This window comes from Phycomyces blakesleeanus (genome assembly GCF_001638985.1).
Source record: "Phycomyces blakesleeanus NRRL 1555(-) unplaced genomic scaffold PHYBLscaffold_3, whole genome shotgun sequence".
Taxonomy (NCBI): domain Eukaryota; kingdom Fungi; phylum Mucoromycota; class Mucoromycetes; order Mucorales; family Phycomycetaceae; genus Phycomyces; species Phycomyces blakesleeanus.
The window spans coordinates 1,995,622-2,011,718 of NW_017265136.1; the positions used below are offsets into that span (position 1 = coordinate 1,995,622).

Sequence of the window (16,097 nt, forward strand, 5' to 3'; positions counted from 1 at the left end):
AACTACGCCCCTTTGTCATGTCAACATCATTCACACCAATCCAAGGCGGGGGTTCTCTTGTACTTGCCTGGCGAACAGCTCAGAAAAAGATCCTCATTGTTGGCGGTGGGAATGTAGCGGCACAACGTATTGTCTCTGTCAGGACAGCAGATGCACATGTCATTCTCGTATGTCCAGCACAAGGCTTAATCGACGAGACACGCTACCGCATTGAAAATAAAGAAGTAACATGGATAGACCGCAACTTTGTAGACAGTGATCTTGATGGAATGGACATGGTATTGACTGCCATGGATGATCATGAAGAATCAGCAAGAATTGGCCACTTGTGTCGTTCAAAGCGAATCCCTGTCAACGTAGCAGACGTTCCTCCATTATGTGACTTTTACTTTATGAGCCAGCACCGTGAGGGACCTTTGCAAATAGCTGTATCTACCAATGGCCAAGGCCCAAAGCTTGCTAATATGATCAGAACAAAGATCGCAGCCACATTACCAAAGGATATAGGCAAGACAATCGAAAAAATGGGTCTGTTACGTGCAAAGGTGCGTGAATGGGAACCAGCAATTGAAAACTCTGGAAAGCGCATGGGCTGGGTAATCCGATGCTGTGAAACCTGGGGACTTGAAACCATGAGCAAGCTGAATGAACTTAAAGGAAAAGAAGAGGAAAATCTGTACAAGGTACTCGAAGAATATTTCAAAAAAAACGAGGTACCACCAACCAGCCTCGTGTTTCCTTCATCTCCCGAGATTGCGTTGATCGGGGCAGGTCCGGGCGATCCAGAACTGATCACTGTCAAGGCCAAACGATGCTTGCTAGAGGCAGATTTGGTAGTTAGTGATCGTTTGATTCCACAGCAAGTATTGGACTTAGTTCAAGGGGAACTGAGAATAGCTCGCAAAACAACCGGCAGATCAGATGAAGCACAAGAAGAATTATTGGAATGGTGTCTGGAAGGTCTCAAGAAAAACCAGCGGGTCGTTAGGCTCAAGATTGGAGACCCCCTGCTTTTTGGGCGTGGTGGCGAAGAGATTCTGTGGTTCCGTGAGCGTGGCTATGAACCTGTGATGGTGCCTGGCATTTCTAGTGCATTTTCTGCACCAATGGCAGCGATGATTCCAGTCACTTTCAGAGGTGTATCAGATCAAGTAATCATCACAACTGGAAGAGGAACCAAAGGATCCATGCCTGATCTACCAGAATACGGCTCCACTCGTATGCTAGTAGTTTTGATGGCAGTTGGAAGAGCAGTTGAGCTGAGACAAATGCTTCTAGAGCGTGACTATCCCCTTACAACACCGATATGCTGGGTGGAGAATGCAAATTGCCCTGAAGAGAGAGTTGTTTTAGGCATATTAGAAACTATGGCATCCGTAGTGGTAGATAATAACATAAAGGCACCAGCGGTCCTGATTGTTGGAAAAAGCGTTGATGTCCTCACACGCGACAACGTGAAAATTGTATAAAAACCTTAGAACAAGTGTGCTGATTCCTAAATAAATAGCTTGTGCACCCATTCATTTGACTTTTGAGTTGAGTTGGCTAGAAGTGACGGACGGACGGACCTTCTTATTTCTTTGTCTCCTGCTTGGTCTCATCATCATAGTGTCTCCCCGCCTTTCTCCTCCAGAGGCGTTGATGGACTTGCTTTTCTCTGCATCCCAACCATGAGTACCATATCCTCTTCAAACCCATCGCCGTCTAATACGGCACACACAATGTCGGCAGCCATGAACCGATCCGGTTCCAATCGGTCCATTTTTCGAGACCCCACTGTCAGCAACCCACCCACCGGTCGAGTGAACCGGACCAGAAGAATGACAATGGGTGAAGATGACATGACACGCAACATTAGCGCAGACTACCAGGAGATACAGATGCGCACACTAACAAAATGGGTCAATGTCCAACTCAGTCAGGTTAATGACTCCATCCAGAACATTGCCACCGATCTCCGGGACGGAAAACGCCTATTAAAACTACTTGCTGTCGTTTCTAAAGATCCACCACCAAAACCAGAACGAATGAATATGCGGATCCACCAACTTTCAAATGTCGCCCAAGCATTAAGTTTTCTCGAAACGCAAGTAGGCGCAGACTCTATGCCCGATATCGGCAACGAGGCTATTGTCAACGGAGACATGAAGAAGACACTTGCACTACTTTTTTTTATTATGCTTAAATATCAAATACAACTTATTCTAAGTGACCATGGCAAAGACTATGGGACATCTCTTGCCGTAAGTTTGTTTGAATATGGGAGGGGCAGAAAAGCTGTTTGATTGACTGATTCCATAGACTCTCTCCAACCGTCGCACCAGTCTGCAGGATCTGCCCCTCCTGGCTACTGAGACTAGCCAGCAACCGCCATCTAAACCAACATTTACTCTTCCAGGACGCAAATCAACAGTCGCATTTGACAAAAACGGAGCAACCACAAATACTTCTTCTGCCACAGATTCAAAAGTAGCCTTATTATTTTGGGTTCGTATCCAACTCGAAGATTACATTGCTGCGAGTATTATACCATCTGTTCAGGACTTTTCAAGGTCCTGGAGAACGGGTCTAGCATTTTGCTTGCTCATCCATCGCCACAATCCACTATTGATACCCGATATCCTTTCCCGTACAGATAGCCAAGATAAGGCTGTCTGGCTAGAACTACTAACCCTTGCCTTTGATCTTGCCTCTTCTCACATGGGAATTTCGAATTATCTGGAACCAGCTGATTTGATTGATGTCGACCACCCACACGAACCAAGCGTTATGATGTACGTGAGCGAGTACTATAAAGTCATGTCTAGTGCACAAAAGAACGAATCTCCTACAGCACGCCAAGAAAAATCACACACGCGGCGAGTTCTTATAGCTAAAGCAACCGGAGGAGAAGTAGAAGAAGAAGGACCTACGTTTGACTCCCCTCCTTCAGATCTCACCATCCTGGCTAATAAAGCACCCCCAAGTCCACTATGTTTGAGTCCGTCATCTTCTGCGTCACTACTAGCCCCCGTACCAGTACCGATGCCATCAGCACGACGCAAAATACCTAATCGCCAGTCTACGTTGTGCGAAGAGGACAAAGCACGGATCAAGGCCGATCTCAACAGCCGACTTATGATGCAGTTGACAGGCCATCTGCCACACGGTGTCCATCCGGTGCTAGACCAGCTGCTCACAATTCACGACACAGTGCTAACATTCGTTAAGACCGGTACCCGGACTATTGACGAAATTCCTGAAGAATTCGAACGATCGGTTGCTGTAGCTGAATATATCGAAGCACTCGATAGTATGGAAGAGCAGTCAATAAACGAAGCCTTCCTTTTACAAACAGCTCAAGAGGCTCGCACAATACTTGTCACGCCACCTGAGACTGCGGATGATACTCTTATCCGCCTGACAGACCACCAACGTGGACAGGTTGTGCATCTTCATGACAACTTGGTTAAAGAATGGAAGGAATTTACTGAACTCTTAAGGTCTACAAAGACAGATCTCCTTTCTATTGAATCTGATCTTATGGAGACTGAAGAGGGTGTCAAACAGTTCCAACATGAAGCTGACATAATACAAGACTGTCTTTATCGATTTGCTATCCGTGTTACCCAACTCCTTCCTAGCAAAAACGGTCAGAAGATTCATCCTTTAAGTGCTACTTCGCTCGATTTGGAAGCATATGATGCTGATGTCAAGACAACCACAAAAGACTTTGACGGAATTGAACTGCGCTGGCGGGCATTTCGTTCTTTTATCCGTGGTTTAAGTCCGGCAGTTTTACAGTTAGTCCAGGGCCGTTCTAAGGATCTTCAGGAGAGGTTCGAAAGTTTGGGCGAGGCTGTGCGGGCATCGCGTCGCCAGTGCACTGACTATCGTCGAGCAATGACCTTCGCAGAACGCTTTGTGTCCTTGCATAGATCTCTAGAAGCTATTGAGGCTAAGATGAGCAGTAGTGAGAGAGCTACCACAGATGTAATTATTGTTGACCTTGAGAACAAGGTTAATCTTGTTCGATCAACGTTATATGCCTCCCGAGAGGAATATAGCGATCTTATGGAGCTTAACGATCCTCAGCTCCAAAAATGTTTTGACGATGTACACGATCGCTATGTACGAGTACGCGATTGGGTAGACCAGATCCGCCAGTGGTTTGGAGAAGCAGAACGTATCTCCAAGTGGATCAATGCTCGTACAAGCACACTAGAGATTAGGTTATCAGAACCATGGAAACCTTTGGCCCAAGAATGTATGCCAGAGAAACAAGCTGCGCGTCTACACGAAGAGCACGAGAAAATTCAACGAGAAATTGAACAGTTTAATACTGACGATATGGAACGCCTTAGAGCTCACGTTAAATCTCTTACTGGTGCTGAAAGCGATAGAAAACACGATCTTTCACCAGCTGATACTTCAACAATTGAAATCACTCTCAAAACACTTAATGACTTGAACCGACTTCTTGTATTGCTTGGAAAACGTACCCACTCTGTCGAACTTCTCTGGCAACGTTTACAATGGGAACGTATGTTAACAGCCTCTGTCCAGTGGATCGATAGTACTGATCAGAATATTACCGAGTTCCTCCAAAAAGATGCTTGGTGGCAAGAGAACGGCTCTGAACGTGAAATTATTGTATCTGGTTTGGTCTCACTTGAAAAACAGATCAGTTTATTCGATACCGGCGACTATACAACACTTTTAGAAGCTTATCAAGCAATGGAAGACCTTATCGGAGAGACTTTACCAGCTTACCTGGATAATCGGCAGTCCAACTGCGAATTATCTTTTGCTGAACTTATGACACGATGTGCATTTGCACGCAAAGTTGTAGAGCAGTGTTTAGTAATTCAAGATGTTCTTACCCAGTGCCTTGCTCTGAGAGAACAAGGTGACCAGCTGCGATCTGTTATGATGGAGGCAAATGAATCCGAAGATGATATTTACGGAGAAGCTGTTCAGAACTTTAAAGACTCTATGTCACACTGGGTGACTGAGGTAGCTGCCAATGTTCCTTACACTGAGGTTCCTTCTTCATTCCAGGACCAGCAAGACCAAAGAGTTGCTCATGAACGTATACGTACAGCACTTGATCAACAAAATGTGTCACTCTATATGCTCTCCGAGACTCTTGAAGAGCTGTTATCCCAACACCGACAAAATCTTTCATTACAGCAGCGTGCCACCCTTGCTCAGGAAGAAATGGCGCGACTCACAGTTTGGATGGATGATCGTACACGTACACTCGACAAAACAATTATTGCCACTGAAGGTTTGGTGGCAGAAGACACCTTAGAGCGTCTCGAAAAAGAGCGCAACGGAATTGCCGCCCAGTTATTACAAATGGAGTACGATGACCTGGCTAAGGCACGAGAGTGTGTTCGTGTAATAGAGAACGAGATTGACGAAACAAACGCTGTATCAATCGACCGACAGTCTCTTGTAAATGGTGTAGATGCCTTTGAACAGAGCTATGCTCATCTCAAAGAGCGTTTGGAAGAGAGAGAGAACGAGTTAGTAGTTGGAAAGAAGCGCATACACTGGCAGCGTGAGTTACAGGAAGCTAATGATACTATTATTGCTGTTGCCGACGCCATTTGGGACTTTATCATCAAGTACGCACGTTACGATACCACACTGGAGAGTCTCCAACCTCCACCGGATGAAGAAGCTTGGAGAGAGTTGATGGATCGTGTCGCAAATGTATGCTTATTAGGCGTTTTTTCTCCTGAAGGCATTTATAACGAGCTTGAAAAAGCGTATGAAGCTCAGGACGAGAGTGTTCCGGAAACAATTGAAATTCAGCAAAAGAAAAGAATTCAAGACAAGGACGATTTGGCAGCCCTTACAGAGTATGCATCCGACCTTATTACCCAGCACAATGATATTGTCGCTTTTCTGAAGCTGGCTCAGCCCTTATTGGAAAACAGCCAAAGTATTCGTAACACAATTGTAAAGTACCAACGACGCAATGAAAAAGAAGATGACACAGAGTCGCTTGATTTAAGCGTTATGGAGCTTGAGAAGAATACACATGAACTGTGGGAGAACAAAGGCTCAGTAATTACCTATCCTTTGGGACAGTCATGGCTGCAGCTTGAACAGGCACATGAGTGGATTTCAGAGCACAACGATCAAGTCCGCACTTTTATTAAACGTGTGTACGATGAACTTTTGGAAAGCACCGAAGATGTTCGTCGTTTGTCCGATTTGTATTGTGACACTACCCATAAGCGACAGCTTCGACTAGAGTATGAAAAAGAAATCACAGAATTACAACAATGGGTTGAAGCACAGTCTCTCTGCATCCGCCAAAGACATATATCTCTTGATATTGAACAGACTACCGACGTCTCCGAACAAGAACTCAATTATCACTCTGAAGCTCATAAAACACTTGCTGCCGATCTTGTTGTATTCGACTCATCAAGACTTGGCCCTCTTAGAGACAAAATTGAAGACCTGACTCACTTTAAAGAAGAGGATAACTTGACAAAAAATTTTATGCACCTGAAGGGAAGCTTGGAGCAACTTAATAAGGATGTAACGGAAGAAACAATCGGCCTAGCTATCATGACAGCACGAAATGACTGGGAGCAGACACTAAGAGCAAGTACAATTTGGATTGAGACAATGAACGAACAACTTCGTCAGTGCACAGCGCAGAAAAACAAATGGCTTGCACAAGACGATGGTACTGCTGACTGGGCGTCAATGAAACGCCAAGTTGTCTGTTTAGAAGAATGGGAGGCTGAGTGGTGCGGATTCGAAGGCAAATCTATCACGAAGCACTATGATGCGATTCTAGTTGGTCTTGGTATGCTGAATCGCCCAGTCCCAGAACACGTACAGTCGAAAATGGAGACCTATACCCGTGTAACTCGAAAACTCAAAGAGACTATCCAGTCGCGAGCAAAGGAGTTAGTACTTATTGAAGAAAGATGTGCTTGGGAACAAGACGCTTTAAAAATCTTAAAATCCATTGCTGCTCAGGAGGCAGAATTAAGTGCTTTCGTCGAAGATCAGGCTCGTTGGACACACACCTCAGACCACATAGACCCTGTTGTCTTGCGCGCTTCATGGGCTACTCTCAATCAAGTCTGCGCAGCCTATGAGACTACCACAACATCCAAGCTCAAGGCCACTCTTGAAACACTTCAAGAAACAGCTTCTATTTACACCCCACCCCTGATTTCAGAAACACTTTGGAATAAGCTCCAAGAGGTCGAGGAGGCAAATTCCGCACTTCAAAAATACCGGGAATTCGCTAATGCCATGGTCGACCAATGCTGCCTTGTTACAGACTTTTTGATTGCAGCGGATGCTTTAGAAGCCACGGCTGACGAAATCCGGGAAGAGTTTTTGATGGTTGATGAAGTCATTGAGGAGAGCGAGAGACTTGACGAGCTTGAAGCCAAAATTAAAGCTTTAGGTGCTGTTAAAATGCTCGAGATTCCTTATCCTGTCCGACCTAATCAATTAAATGCTTCCCAAAATGTGCGAGATGACACATCGCATGTAATTATTCGCGATATGTTAAAGATGAAAATCGAAAGACTTGTGGGTCTCACCGCTAGTTTGCGCCAACTGTTATTATCACGCGCATCAATGACCAGACGCCAGATAACTCAAGAAGATTATCAACAGCAGTTGGAAACTTGTGGTGCCTGGATTGATGCACGACTGAACATAATAAAAACACTGGAGCCCTTAGTTATCCAAGAAACTGTTGATCTTGAAAGTTTACGGCACGCAGTTAGTGGTGCCGAGAGCATGGTAGCTTCTATGCAGGGTAATGTCACAATGTTGCATTCGTTGACAGGGGCACTCGAAAAATGTAAGCTTGCATTAGACGGTGTACAAGGCGATGAAGAAGATGTGCGAAAACAGTTAATGGCCAGTCATACGGCTATGAAGTTGCGCTGGGATAATCTCCAAACCAAGGCTATCCAGATATCGGAAGAGTTAAATCAGATCTTGATCCCGGCTGAGCACATGAATCGCATAGAAAAACTACTAGACGCATGCTGTAATCTTCAAGAAGAAATGCAATCCATGGATAGTGGAGCCGTTACAGATGAAAAAATCACAATGTGGCAGCATCAAATCGATCATCTTGAGACACGCGAGTACAACAGCCTCCAAAAACTATCGACCGACGGTTTTAAGGGGATAGCATTAGTCCGCCTTCAGCGTGCCAAACAGTTACTTGAACAGGCTGGGGATAAGATTCTTGAGACAAGAGCATCTTTGACACAACTCTACGATCTCGTCAACCTTAACCGTTTAAGAAACACTCACGCCGAAAGCGCTGTTACAGTGCAACTTCGTATCGATGATGTCCATTCGATGATCACTACTGCCCAGAAAAACTTTGGAATTGTACCCGAGTCTTCAGTGGATGCTCGCGCCCAGCAATATCAGGCATTGGTTACTGTTAATCGTGAGATCAAGCAACAAATCAGTAATTGCGAAGAAGCCTACGATGATTTGTGTGGATATTATAGCTTTATGCAGATGCAAGGCGAGCAGGGAGTTGCAAAACCAATTCAAACAAAGGTGGACGATTTATGGACACATGTACGCGAAGAAGCTAGTGCTTTGACATCTTTAGTAGCTCGTCATGCACGCTGGGGCGAGAGCTATGATACTTTAGATAGACTACATCATGAACTAAAGCTTGCTGAACGAGAGCTAGAAATAACTGAAAGTAATAATGCAGTCCCGGAAGTATCTGTATTGGATGATGTGGAGAAGCGCATGCGAGATGTTGGCCGTTCGCTCGAATCTTTAGCTGCAATGACCCAAAATGTGATGGCAATAGACACAGATAATGCAACATTGTATAACAAACATCATTCTCAAATTCTTGCTCTCTCTAAAACTGTACGCACAACACTGTCAGATCACAAACTCACACTCGACCGTCTCAGTTTGGCCGAGTCGTTCGGTCATGATGCTCGTCGACTATGTGGCATGTGCGAAGAGCAACTGTCATTCATTAAGCAGCGTACCATGGCTACACCAGAAATCATTGGTAAAAAAGCCGAAGCAATCAAACAAATCATCAAAACCTACACCAATGTACTCAATAGCGCGCGCGATATCTATAAGCGATGCAGAGACGAGTTTGAAGGAACCTTAAGCGAACAAGCCGATCGTTTGACTAATACCTTACACTACTCACGTTCCGAAGTGAACCGTACTAAGCAACCCCTCGAACGTTTATTGAATGAACTGGATCACACGCTCAAAACTGAGGACGAATATTGCAAGTCTCTTACAGCTGTTTCGAGACACGCTCAATTGGACGCCGAAGTACACAAGTCCATGGATGATTTCAAGGTCTTAGTGTCTCGTTATGCTAAGGGTGTGCTATTGCGTAACAAACCTAGCCTATTGCCCGACGTTACAGAATTTCGCCGTAGATATACTCTTGTTGATGAATCAATCCAACATTTTTATAGTGTTGGGGGCGAACTCAAGAGTCACCTTCAAAAAACTATTGGTGTCGCACGTATGGCTTCTATTGCACGCAACGTTGATCAGCGCCATGACGATGTTAAGAAAAAATGGTCCGAGATAAAAATGCTTGCTGATGAAACAAAGATTCGTCTTGAGGAGACTCAAAAACGTCAGAATGCTACTGCAAAATTGATAGAATGTTCGCGCTATGTCAGTGATCTCAAAGACAGATTGAACACACTTAAATTTGCTGGAAAAAGTGTCGCAGTAGAAGAATTGGAGTTCAAGGGTCTTATGGAAGAGATTGAAGTCAGTCTCGTTGAAAAAATTGCCGAAGCCGATCGACTTGTGTCTTTAGCCACAGATACTGATAACCATCTCCGAAAGCAAAAACTCCAGTTAAATGAAGCTATTAAAGAATTGCATAAGCTTGTTACTATCCGCCAACAACAAGCAAAGACTGAGGGAAACATCACATTATTTATGGGTATGATTGATCAGATTGATGACCACATCAGCCAACTCTCTCTTGCCATTGACAAAGCTGCACCACACCATGCCGGAGTTACCAACGATCGACTCAACAAGCCCGAACTTCATGTTATGTTGCGTACTCTTGTCAACACATTCAAAGCAAGCGAAGCTGTCATAGTTGATCTGCTTGCCAAAGCACGTTCTGAAGCACAAAAACAGTTTTTGGATGATAATGCTCGAGTCTCACGCCGCCTGGAGAAAACCGTCGACAAATGGAAAAAGGTCACAGCAGCATCACAGACACGCCAACGAGAAATCCAAGCCTGTATTCACCAACTTAACAATGAATATTTTGCTAAGCTTGCCACAACCAAAAATTCTCCTCGTACTAAAAACACAACACCTCCCCCACAAATGAAGCCAAATGTACCCAGACAAAGTCAAGGTCTTAACGGAAGCATAAATAGTAACGGAACATCGTCTGGGGGTAATCGCCGACCAAGCTTTAAAGAAACTAGACAAGATAACCGGTCTCTTTCTCCTGGAATGAGTCCAGCAATGCGCCGTTCCCAGACGCCTAATTCTACTCGTTCTCGTGAACGTCAGACTCGTACTGGATACGTAGCAGACCCTAAGAATGAGTTAGATGTTCAGCTTGGTCGTATCGTCAATGAGAGTCCCTACCAAATGAAGATTAAGATGGTCCAAGGCCAGGCTGGAAAATATTGGTTCGGTGATGAGCATCCGCGTCTAGTATATTGTCGTATATTACCCAGTCAACTTGTAATGGTTCGTGTTGGCGGTGGTTGGGTTGATTTGACCAAATTCTTAAAAGGTATTTATAAAATATCATGAGCATACATTACTCTTTTTTTCTTATAATCGTTTTTTTTTGTACAGATCATGGACACCCAGAAGCTATTAAGTCAGACCCTACGACTACTCAATCTTCCTCAGCTTCGATATTGGATAATAAGTCGGGAACTAATACCCCTACACCTATGAACAGAAGAGTAAGCAACGCAAGCAACGGTGCCCTTGATTCTGCATATGGAAGTGTGTGTTCTACGGGTCAGCTAGATGGCGACAAATATGTACAGACCAATGAAGAGGGTCGGAAACTTGTGATGAAGATGACTAAAGCTGAGGAAAATGCAAAGATGCCTTTACCGAAAAAGAAGTCGTGAATAGAGAAAACCAATACATTTTTATTGGAAGATTCATAATTGTACAAACAGAACAGAAAAAATATACCAAAAACGGCGTAGAGTGCATTGATATTTGGTGATATGTACAGTGTCATAGTCTATCTTACCCTAAAAAAAACCAGAAACTCAAACCAATAAAAATATACATAAAATGTTCGATATTTGGTACATTTACTATCTTTTCTTTCTTGTCTTTCAAGAAGAGTACTTTCTCGTTTTACATTATCTTATTGTATTGCTTATAATGTACATTATTCTCATGGTATAATAGTTATTAAGTTCTTTCTTCCTCTAAAAAGTTTGAAAACTAAAACCTTTATAAAGTTTTATTTTGCGCAGTAGACTGCATTATAGAGCTTGTATTCGGTTTCTCGCTCTTTGATTATGAGGCATCATGTAGTATGTATACTAAAAAAAAATCAAATATACTTTGTAGACTCTAAAGATCAACTTACAAGTTGTATATCAAAGGTAGACAAATCTGTACAAATTAGACCTTACACAATTTTTTAAAGTATCATTAGAATTAGATAAAAGCATATTGTGTTTTCTTTTTTTCTTTAAAAAAATGACATTCTTTTTATTATTACATACGCAGCTTTCAAAAGAAAGTTTACTAAAAAAGGAAGTATAATCTGCTTTAGTGAAAGTTCTCCTTAAATTTGTACCCTAGGTTAAAGGGTTTACTAAATGTTGCTGTCAAAAAGCATAAACTGTGAGAAAATATGGGATATATTGGTTCTTTCTTTTTTTGCAAAGAGGTAATATGATTGGTTGATTAAAATTGTGCAAAAAAGACTGTGTCTGTTTGTCTACCCTTCATATTTAGTGCATATAAGTATGGTGCAGATAGCAAACGCTCCCTGCTTTCTGCAACGCGTTTTACTCTTCCTTTTCGACTTGTTCACAGAGTATCATGCCCATTCGCCATTTTGACAGTACGTTTTTATATATAAATCCTCCTTTTTCTAAGTCAGTTTTGTCGCAGTATTTACGGCTGAAAGACGCCTCATCCAGACATCTGCTATCTCGCAGCTCAAAGAAACCAGGCTTGGTATCGAAGGCAACTACTGGCTCCGAAAGATTCTTGCCAAAGAACCAGCAGTAGCAGCCTTGGGTGGAATTCCATTCAATCTAAAACACTCAATTGAGCGAGAAATTAAGCACTTCAAGTAAACCAAAAATAGAGACTAGTACACTTCTTATGAATCTCTTGGAGACTCATCATATATACCTTCAGGGACAACCACATCCAGCCGCTATTTGTATTTCCAGGTTTGTCGATCCTGCGGAAGGACAAACCATTTTCCTCGGATGACAATCGACCATCTCACAGGGCTACCGGATGGGAGTTGTATGAAAAAGGCAAAACAGATCTCGCATTAACGCACTGGATTAACAGTGGGGGTATTCATCCTGCTGATCTACTAAACCAAGTATTTCACATTCTCCATCAACATGGAATTGAGTTTATTCGTGCACCTTATTCTGCTTGGGCTCAAGTAAAGTATACCCTAAAATTATTCTTAGTGGTATCTGCTTACTTACACAATATGATGTGCTTAGTTGTCCTATATGTATAATCATCCTCGACCTATGGTTTCTGCTGTTTACGGTGGTTCCGAACTTCTCATGTTTAATGTGGATAAAGTTATTAATGCAGTAGATTTTGAGGTAAGGGATTGTTCTTTACAACTTCTCGAAAATAAATTAAAATTTATTAATATATTTGATATAGAAAGCTAGTTATACATGGATCAGCAAGAAAACAGTTTTGCAGGATTTACATGTATCAGAAGAGCAATTTTTAGATATTTGCATATTAGCCGGTTTTGAATACTGCCCAAGTTTCCCACCTTTCAACACCAACGTTATCAGCTTCTCATTCAAAGGCGTGCATGACTTGATTAAGCAACATAAAACAGGATTGAATGCCATTCAATTTTATTCCAACGATCCTACAGTTTCAAAGACAAACTACGTGGATGCGTTTTTCCGCGCACGTTGTGCCATTAGATATCATTTGATTATGACTGACGAAGGAGAAGTGAGACCATTAAACGTGGACCAGGCACCAAATGATATTCACGAGCTTATTGGGTATCGTTTACCAGATGAACTTTATTATTATCTAATGCATTGTTTGGTGGGACCACAGGTATGACAATTAACGGTGTATATGTAATATATAATTAAATTAACACCGGAAAGTGAACTATACAGTCTATCAATACTTTGGTTTCTGGTGTACTTATCGAGAACGCACCTTTGGATAATGGAGAAACGGCAGAATATCGAAATTTCTTGATCCAACTACTTGATATTCGGACGCAAACATTAAGTTTGTTGACTCAACCATTACATCAATACTACCAAGGCCGCAAGGTAGTCAGCTATTTTTGGTTTGATCCCAACACAGAACATGTAATGCATCACCACGACGACCACGATCACTCCACAACCAGTAACACGAGTCCATTAAATACGGTCTATGAAATGACGAGTTCTTGGAATGTGACTAAAGAATTAATAGAAAATGAAAAGGCCGAACAGCATGTAAAGTTTACGATGTCTTTTTTTTAGTTGATATGTTATTACTAGTTTGATTATAACGTGCGATTAATTTAATAGGGGTCCACAATCGATGTTTCATTCTGTATCCGGGCCACAGAAAACGAAGCCAAAGCTGCAAAGACCGTTTCAAAACCATCGTCAGGAAAGGTACACAAATAATGATATGTTTAAATAATTGGCTTATGAGTCTATTAACTTACTGCTCCTTTAAAAAATGGTGATAATTCATAGATTTTGCATATCAAGGATGAGATTGTAGCCAATGTACTCTGGAAAACTTTGGAGATTCGCGAGTAAGTACATGATAAATTTGTTTTTAATATATATATATATATATATAACATTATATTGTATTATTAACTCAATATGAAGTTTTCTTACTTCTTCCAAACATATTCACACGCCCTGGGGTCGTGCCTTGTCTGTGGCCCTGACCAACATCTCCAAGACAATGGGGGTGCAGCCTACAATGTCTACTCAGGAGGCTTTTTTGACTGCATTTGAGTTGATCCGTTTTGATGTTCTGACCAATAAACCGTACAGCAAGACATACTCTACTATTGCTGGAGATGGTAAGTATATCGAAATAGGAGTTGTAATAAACTAACACAGGTGTAGAAAAAGAGCAGTGTCATATCCGTCTAATTTCACGTGCACTATCTTTGCTGCCCATGGAACTTAAGGTGAGATTGATGATTAATTAAGAGGAATTATATACTTAAATTACACACCTAAATTATGATATATTTTAGAGTGCTCCCTGGTCTGGTCCATTTAATCGGGATCTTTTAGTGTTCAACAGCTTTGTGAAGGCACTTGATCGTAGCTATAGAAATTTGTGCGAAATGTTGACTCTTTCGCTCTTCCTCAATAATGGGGTCGTAAAAGAGCAAAAAGATTATTTTGAGATTGCGGATAGGTAAGACAAACAGTATATTAATTTAGCCAACTATTTTGACCTTTTGTGATTTCCAACAAAAAAAAATACTCGTTTAGTCTTCCTTACATGTCGGATGCCAATGTTACCCTCGGACTGGTTACGAAGCATTACCTTGAGCAGATTGTGACTGGCAGAGATCCTGCATCTGCCACCCAGTCTGCAGAAAAGACATTCTTGTCGTGCACTGCATTGGCTGCCGATCTTAGGAGGGGTCTCTTGTTCTGGGATGCACTTGTCAAGGGTACCAAGGTTCTTAAGGATGCAGGAAGTTTATCGAATGAGTCCTACCAAGCCTTTTATCAGGCTAATCAGTGGTTACAGAACAAGTTTTAATAGTTCCAAATACATAATGTACATATGTATACATGTAGGAAACTTGAAATTAATGTATTTAATCTCCAAAATAACACACTGTTGATGCATGAAGCTTTTTGGCATCAGAGTGATGGAACGGTTGGTAGGTTTCAATTTTTGAAATGAATTCTTATTTTGTTTGATGGTGCAGTAAACTGCTTTTACCCTGTACTGCGCAGATATAGAACTTCTATTTGACTCGGGCTGACTTGTTTGGTTATAAAATATAAAGCAAATCATAACACAAGATCTTCAATAACCTTTTTCTTTCACATGAAGTTTTGTTTGTCATCCAAATCGTTTCTTTCCTCTCCCCATATACGCCAAATGTTAACCAAGACGTCTACATTTTCTCGCTGCAGACATTTCTTAAAGTCTTTACACAACCAGAAACAACCTGGTCTAACTAGCCTGTGCGAGACCACCACAATGGAATCTAGTCCGAGCAACAGCCAAGATATTTTACTCAAAATACATAAATCATCAATCTATGTTGATCCAGAAGAGTTTCTTGAACAAGATGCCGAGAACAACATCGACCTATGTGAAATACAATCGGTTGTTGGAGTCTATCATATGGAAACAGAGACAGATACAGAAAATACATCTATGCATTGCAGTAGTCCTATAACTATATCATCAATGGACTTTTTAACTGAGATACCAGACGCAGCTGCACCCAGTTCAACTAATGGATATTCTAATTTCTACCTAAAATTACCCAATGGCAATTGGCAAGTACGCTGTCGAGACCAACACCGTACAATTGTCATGAGCTATGAAGTAGAAGGCTGTATGATTTAAGTCTTTCACGGTCTATTTTTACCTACCTTTACCTTATTTTGGCTGTATATATTATTATACTTCTTGTTTGTTTCTTTTTTTTAAAAAAAAAACTCAATATATATGTATATCTGTATCTGTTTATATGTATTTTTCAAACCATATAATATTCGTTTCCTCCCTTGTCTCGGTGTTAATCCCAATAAGATCAGTAAATCCCTATGTGTCACTAGATTATTTTCTACTTTATATATAAAAAGGTTCAAATTTATACACAAAAACCTTAAATTGACCCCTTTATT

General features: G+C 41.8%; 4 protein-coding genes across 4 annotated transcripts; all 4 read left to right on the forward strand.

Moving 5' to 3' along the window:
* Positions 1 to 92: 92 nt before the first annotated feature.
* On the forward strand, positions 93 to 1,448 carry PHYBLDRAFT_11683 (hypothetical protein; the record flags this gene model as incomplete). The annotated part of the gene is made up of 1 exon (XM_018428547.1): positions 93 to 1,448. A coding segment is annotated over one exon (1,356 nt), but the record flags the coding sequence as incomplete, so codon positions are not given.
* Positions 1,449 to 2,463: 1,015 nt separating this feature from the next.
* PHYBLDRAFT_103163 (hypothetical protein) lies at positions 2,464 to 2,847 on the forward strand (the record flags this gene model as incomplete). Its single annotated transcript, XM_018427756.1, has 1 exon — positions 2,464 to 2,847. A coding segment is annotated over one exon (384 nt), but the record flags the coding sequence as incomplete, so codon positions are not given.
* Positions 2,848 to 13,406: 10,559 nt separating this feature from the next.
* On the forward strand, positions 13,407 to 15,257 carry PHYBLDRAFT_157638 (hypothetical protein). Its single transcript, XM_018433654.1, has 7 exons — positions 13,407 to 13,700; positions 13,776 to 13,865; positions 13,950 to 14,011; positions 14,091 to 14,290; positions 14,337 to 14,401; positions 14,471 to 14,637; positions 14,715 to 15,257. The coding sequence occupies exons 1-7, from the start codon at positions 13,641 to 13,643 to the stop codon at positions 14,989 to 14,991; spliced, it is 921 nt and encodes a 306-aa protein (XP_018296791.1). The 5' UTR covers positions 13,407 to 13,640; the 3' UTR covers positions 14,992 to 15,257.
* An 82-nt stretch (positions 15,258 to 15,339) lies between these two features.
* Positions 15,340 to 16,082, forward strand: PHYBLDRAFT_140809 (hypothetical protein; the record flags this gene model as incomplete). The annotated part of the gene is made up of 2 exons (XM_018430462.1): positions 15,340 to 15,795; positions 16,056 to 16,082. 2 exons carry the CDS (start codon positions 15,340 to 15,342, stop codon positions 16,080 to 16,082), a joined length of 483 nt encoding a protein of 160 aa, XP_018296792.1.
* Positions 16,083 to 16,097: the final 15 nt, after the last annotated feature.

Coding starts and splice junctions, on each gene's coding strand:
- PHYBLDRAFT_157638 (XM_018433654.1), top strand. CDS start 13,641: ATGACGAGTTCTTGGAATGTGACTAAAGAATTAATAGAAAATGAAAAG. Junction 13,701..13,775: donor ATGAAAAGGCCGAACAGCAT/GTAAAGTTTACG, acceptor TTAATTTAATAG/GGGTCCACAATCGATGTTTC. Junction 14,638..14,714: donor TATTTTGAGATTGCGGATAG/GTAAGACAAACA, acceptor ATACTCGTTTAG/TCTTCCTTACATGTCGGATG.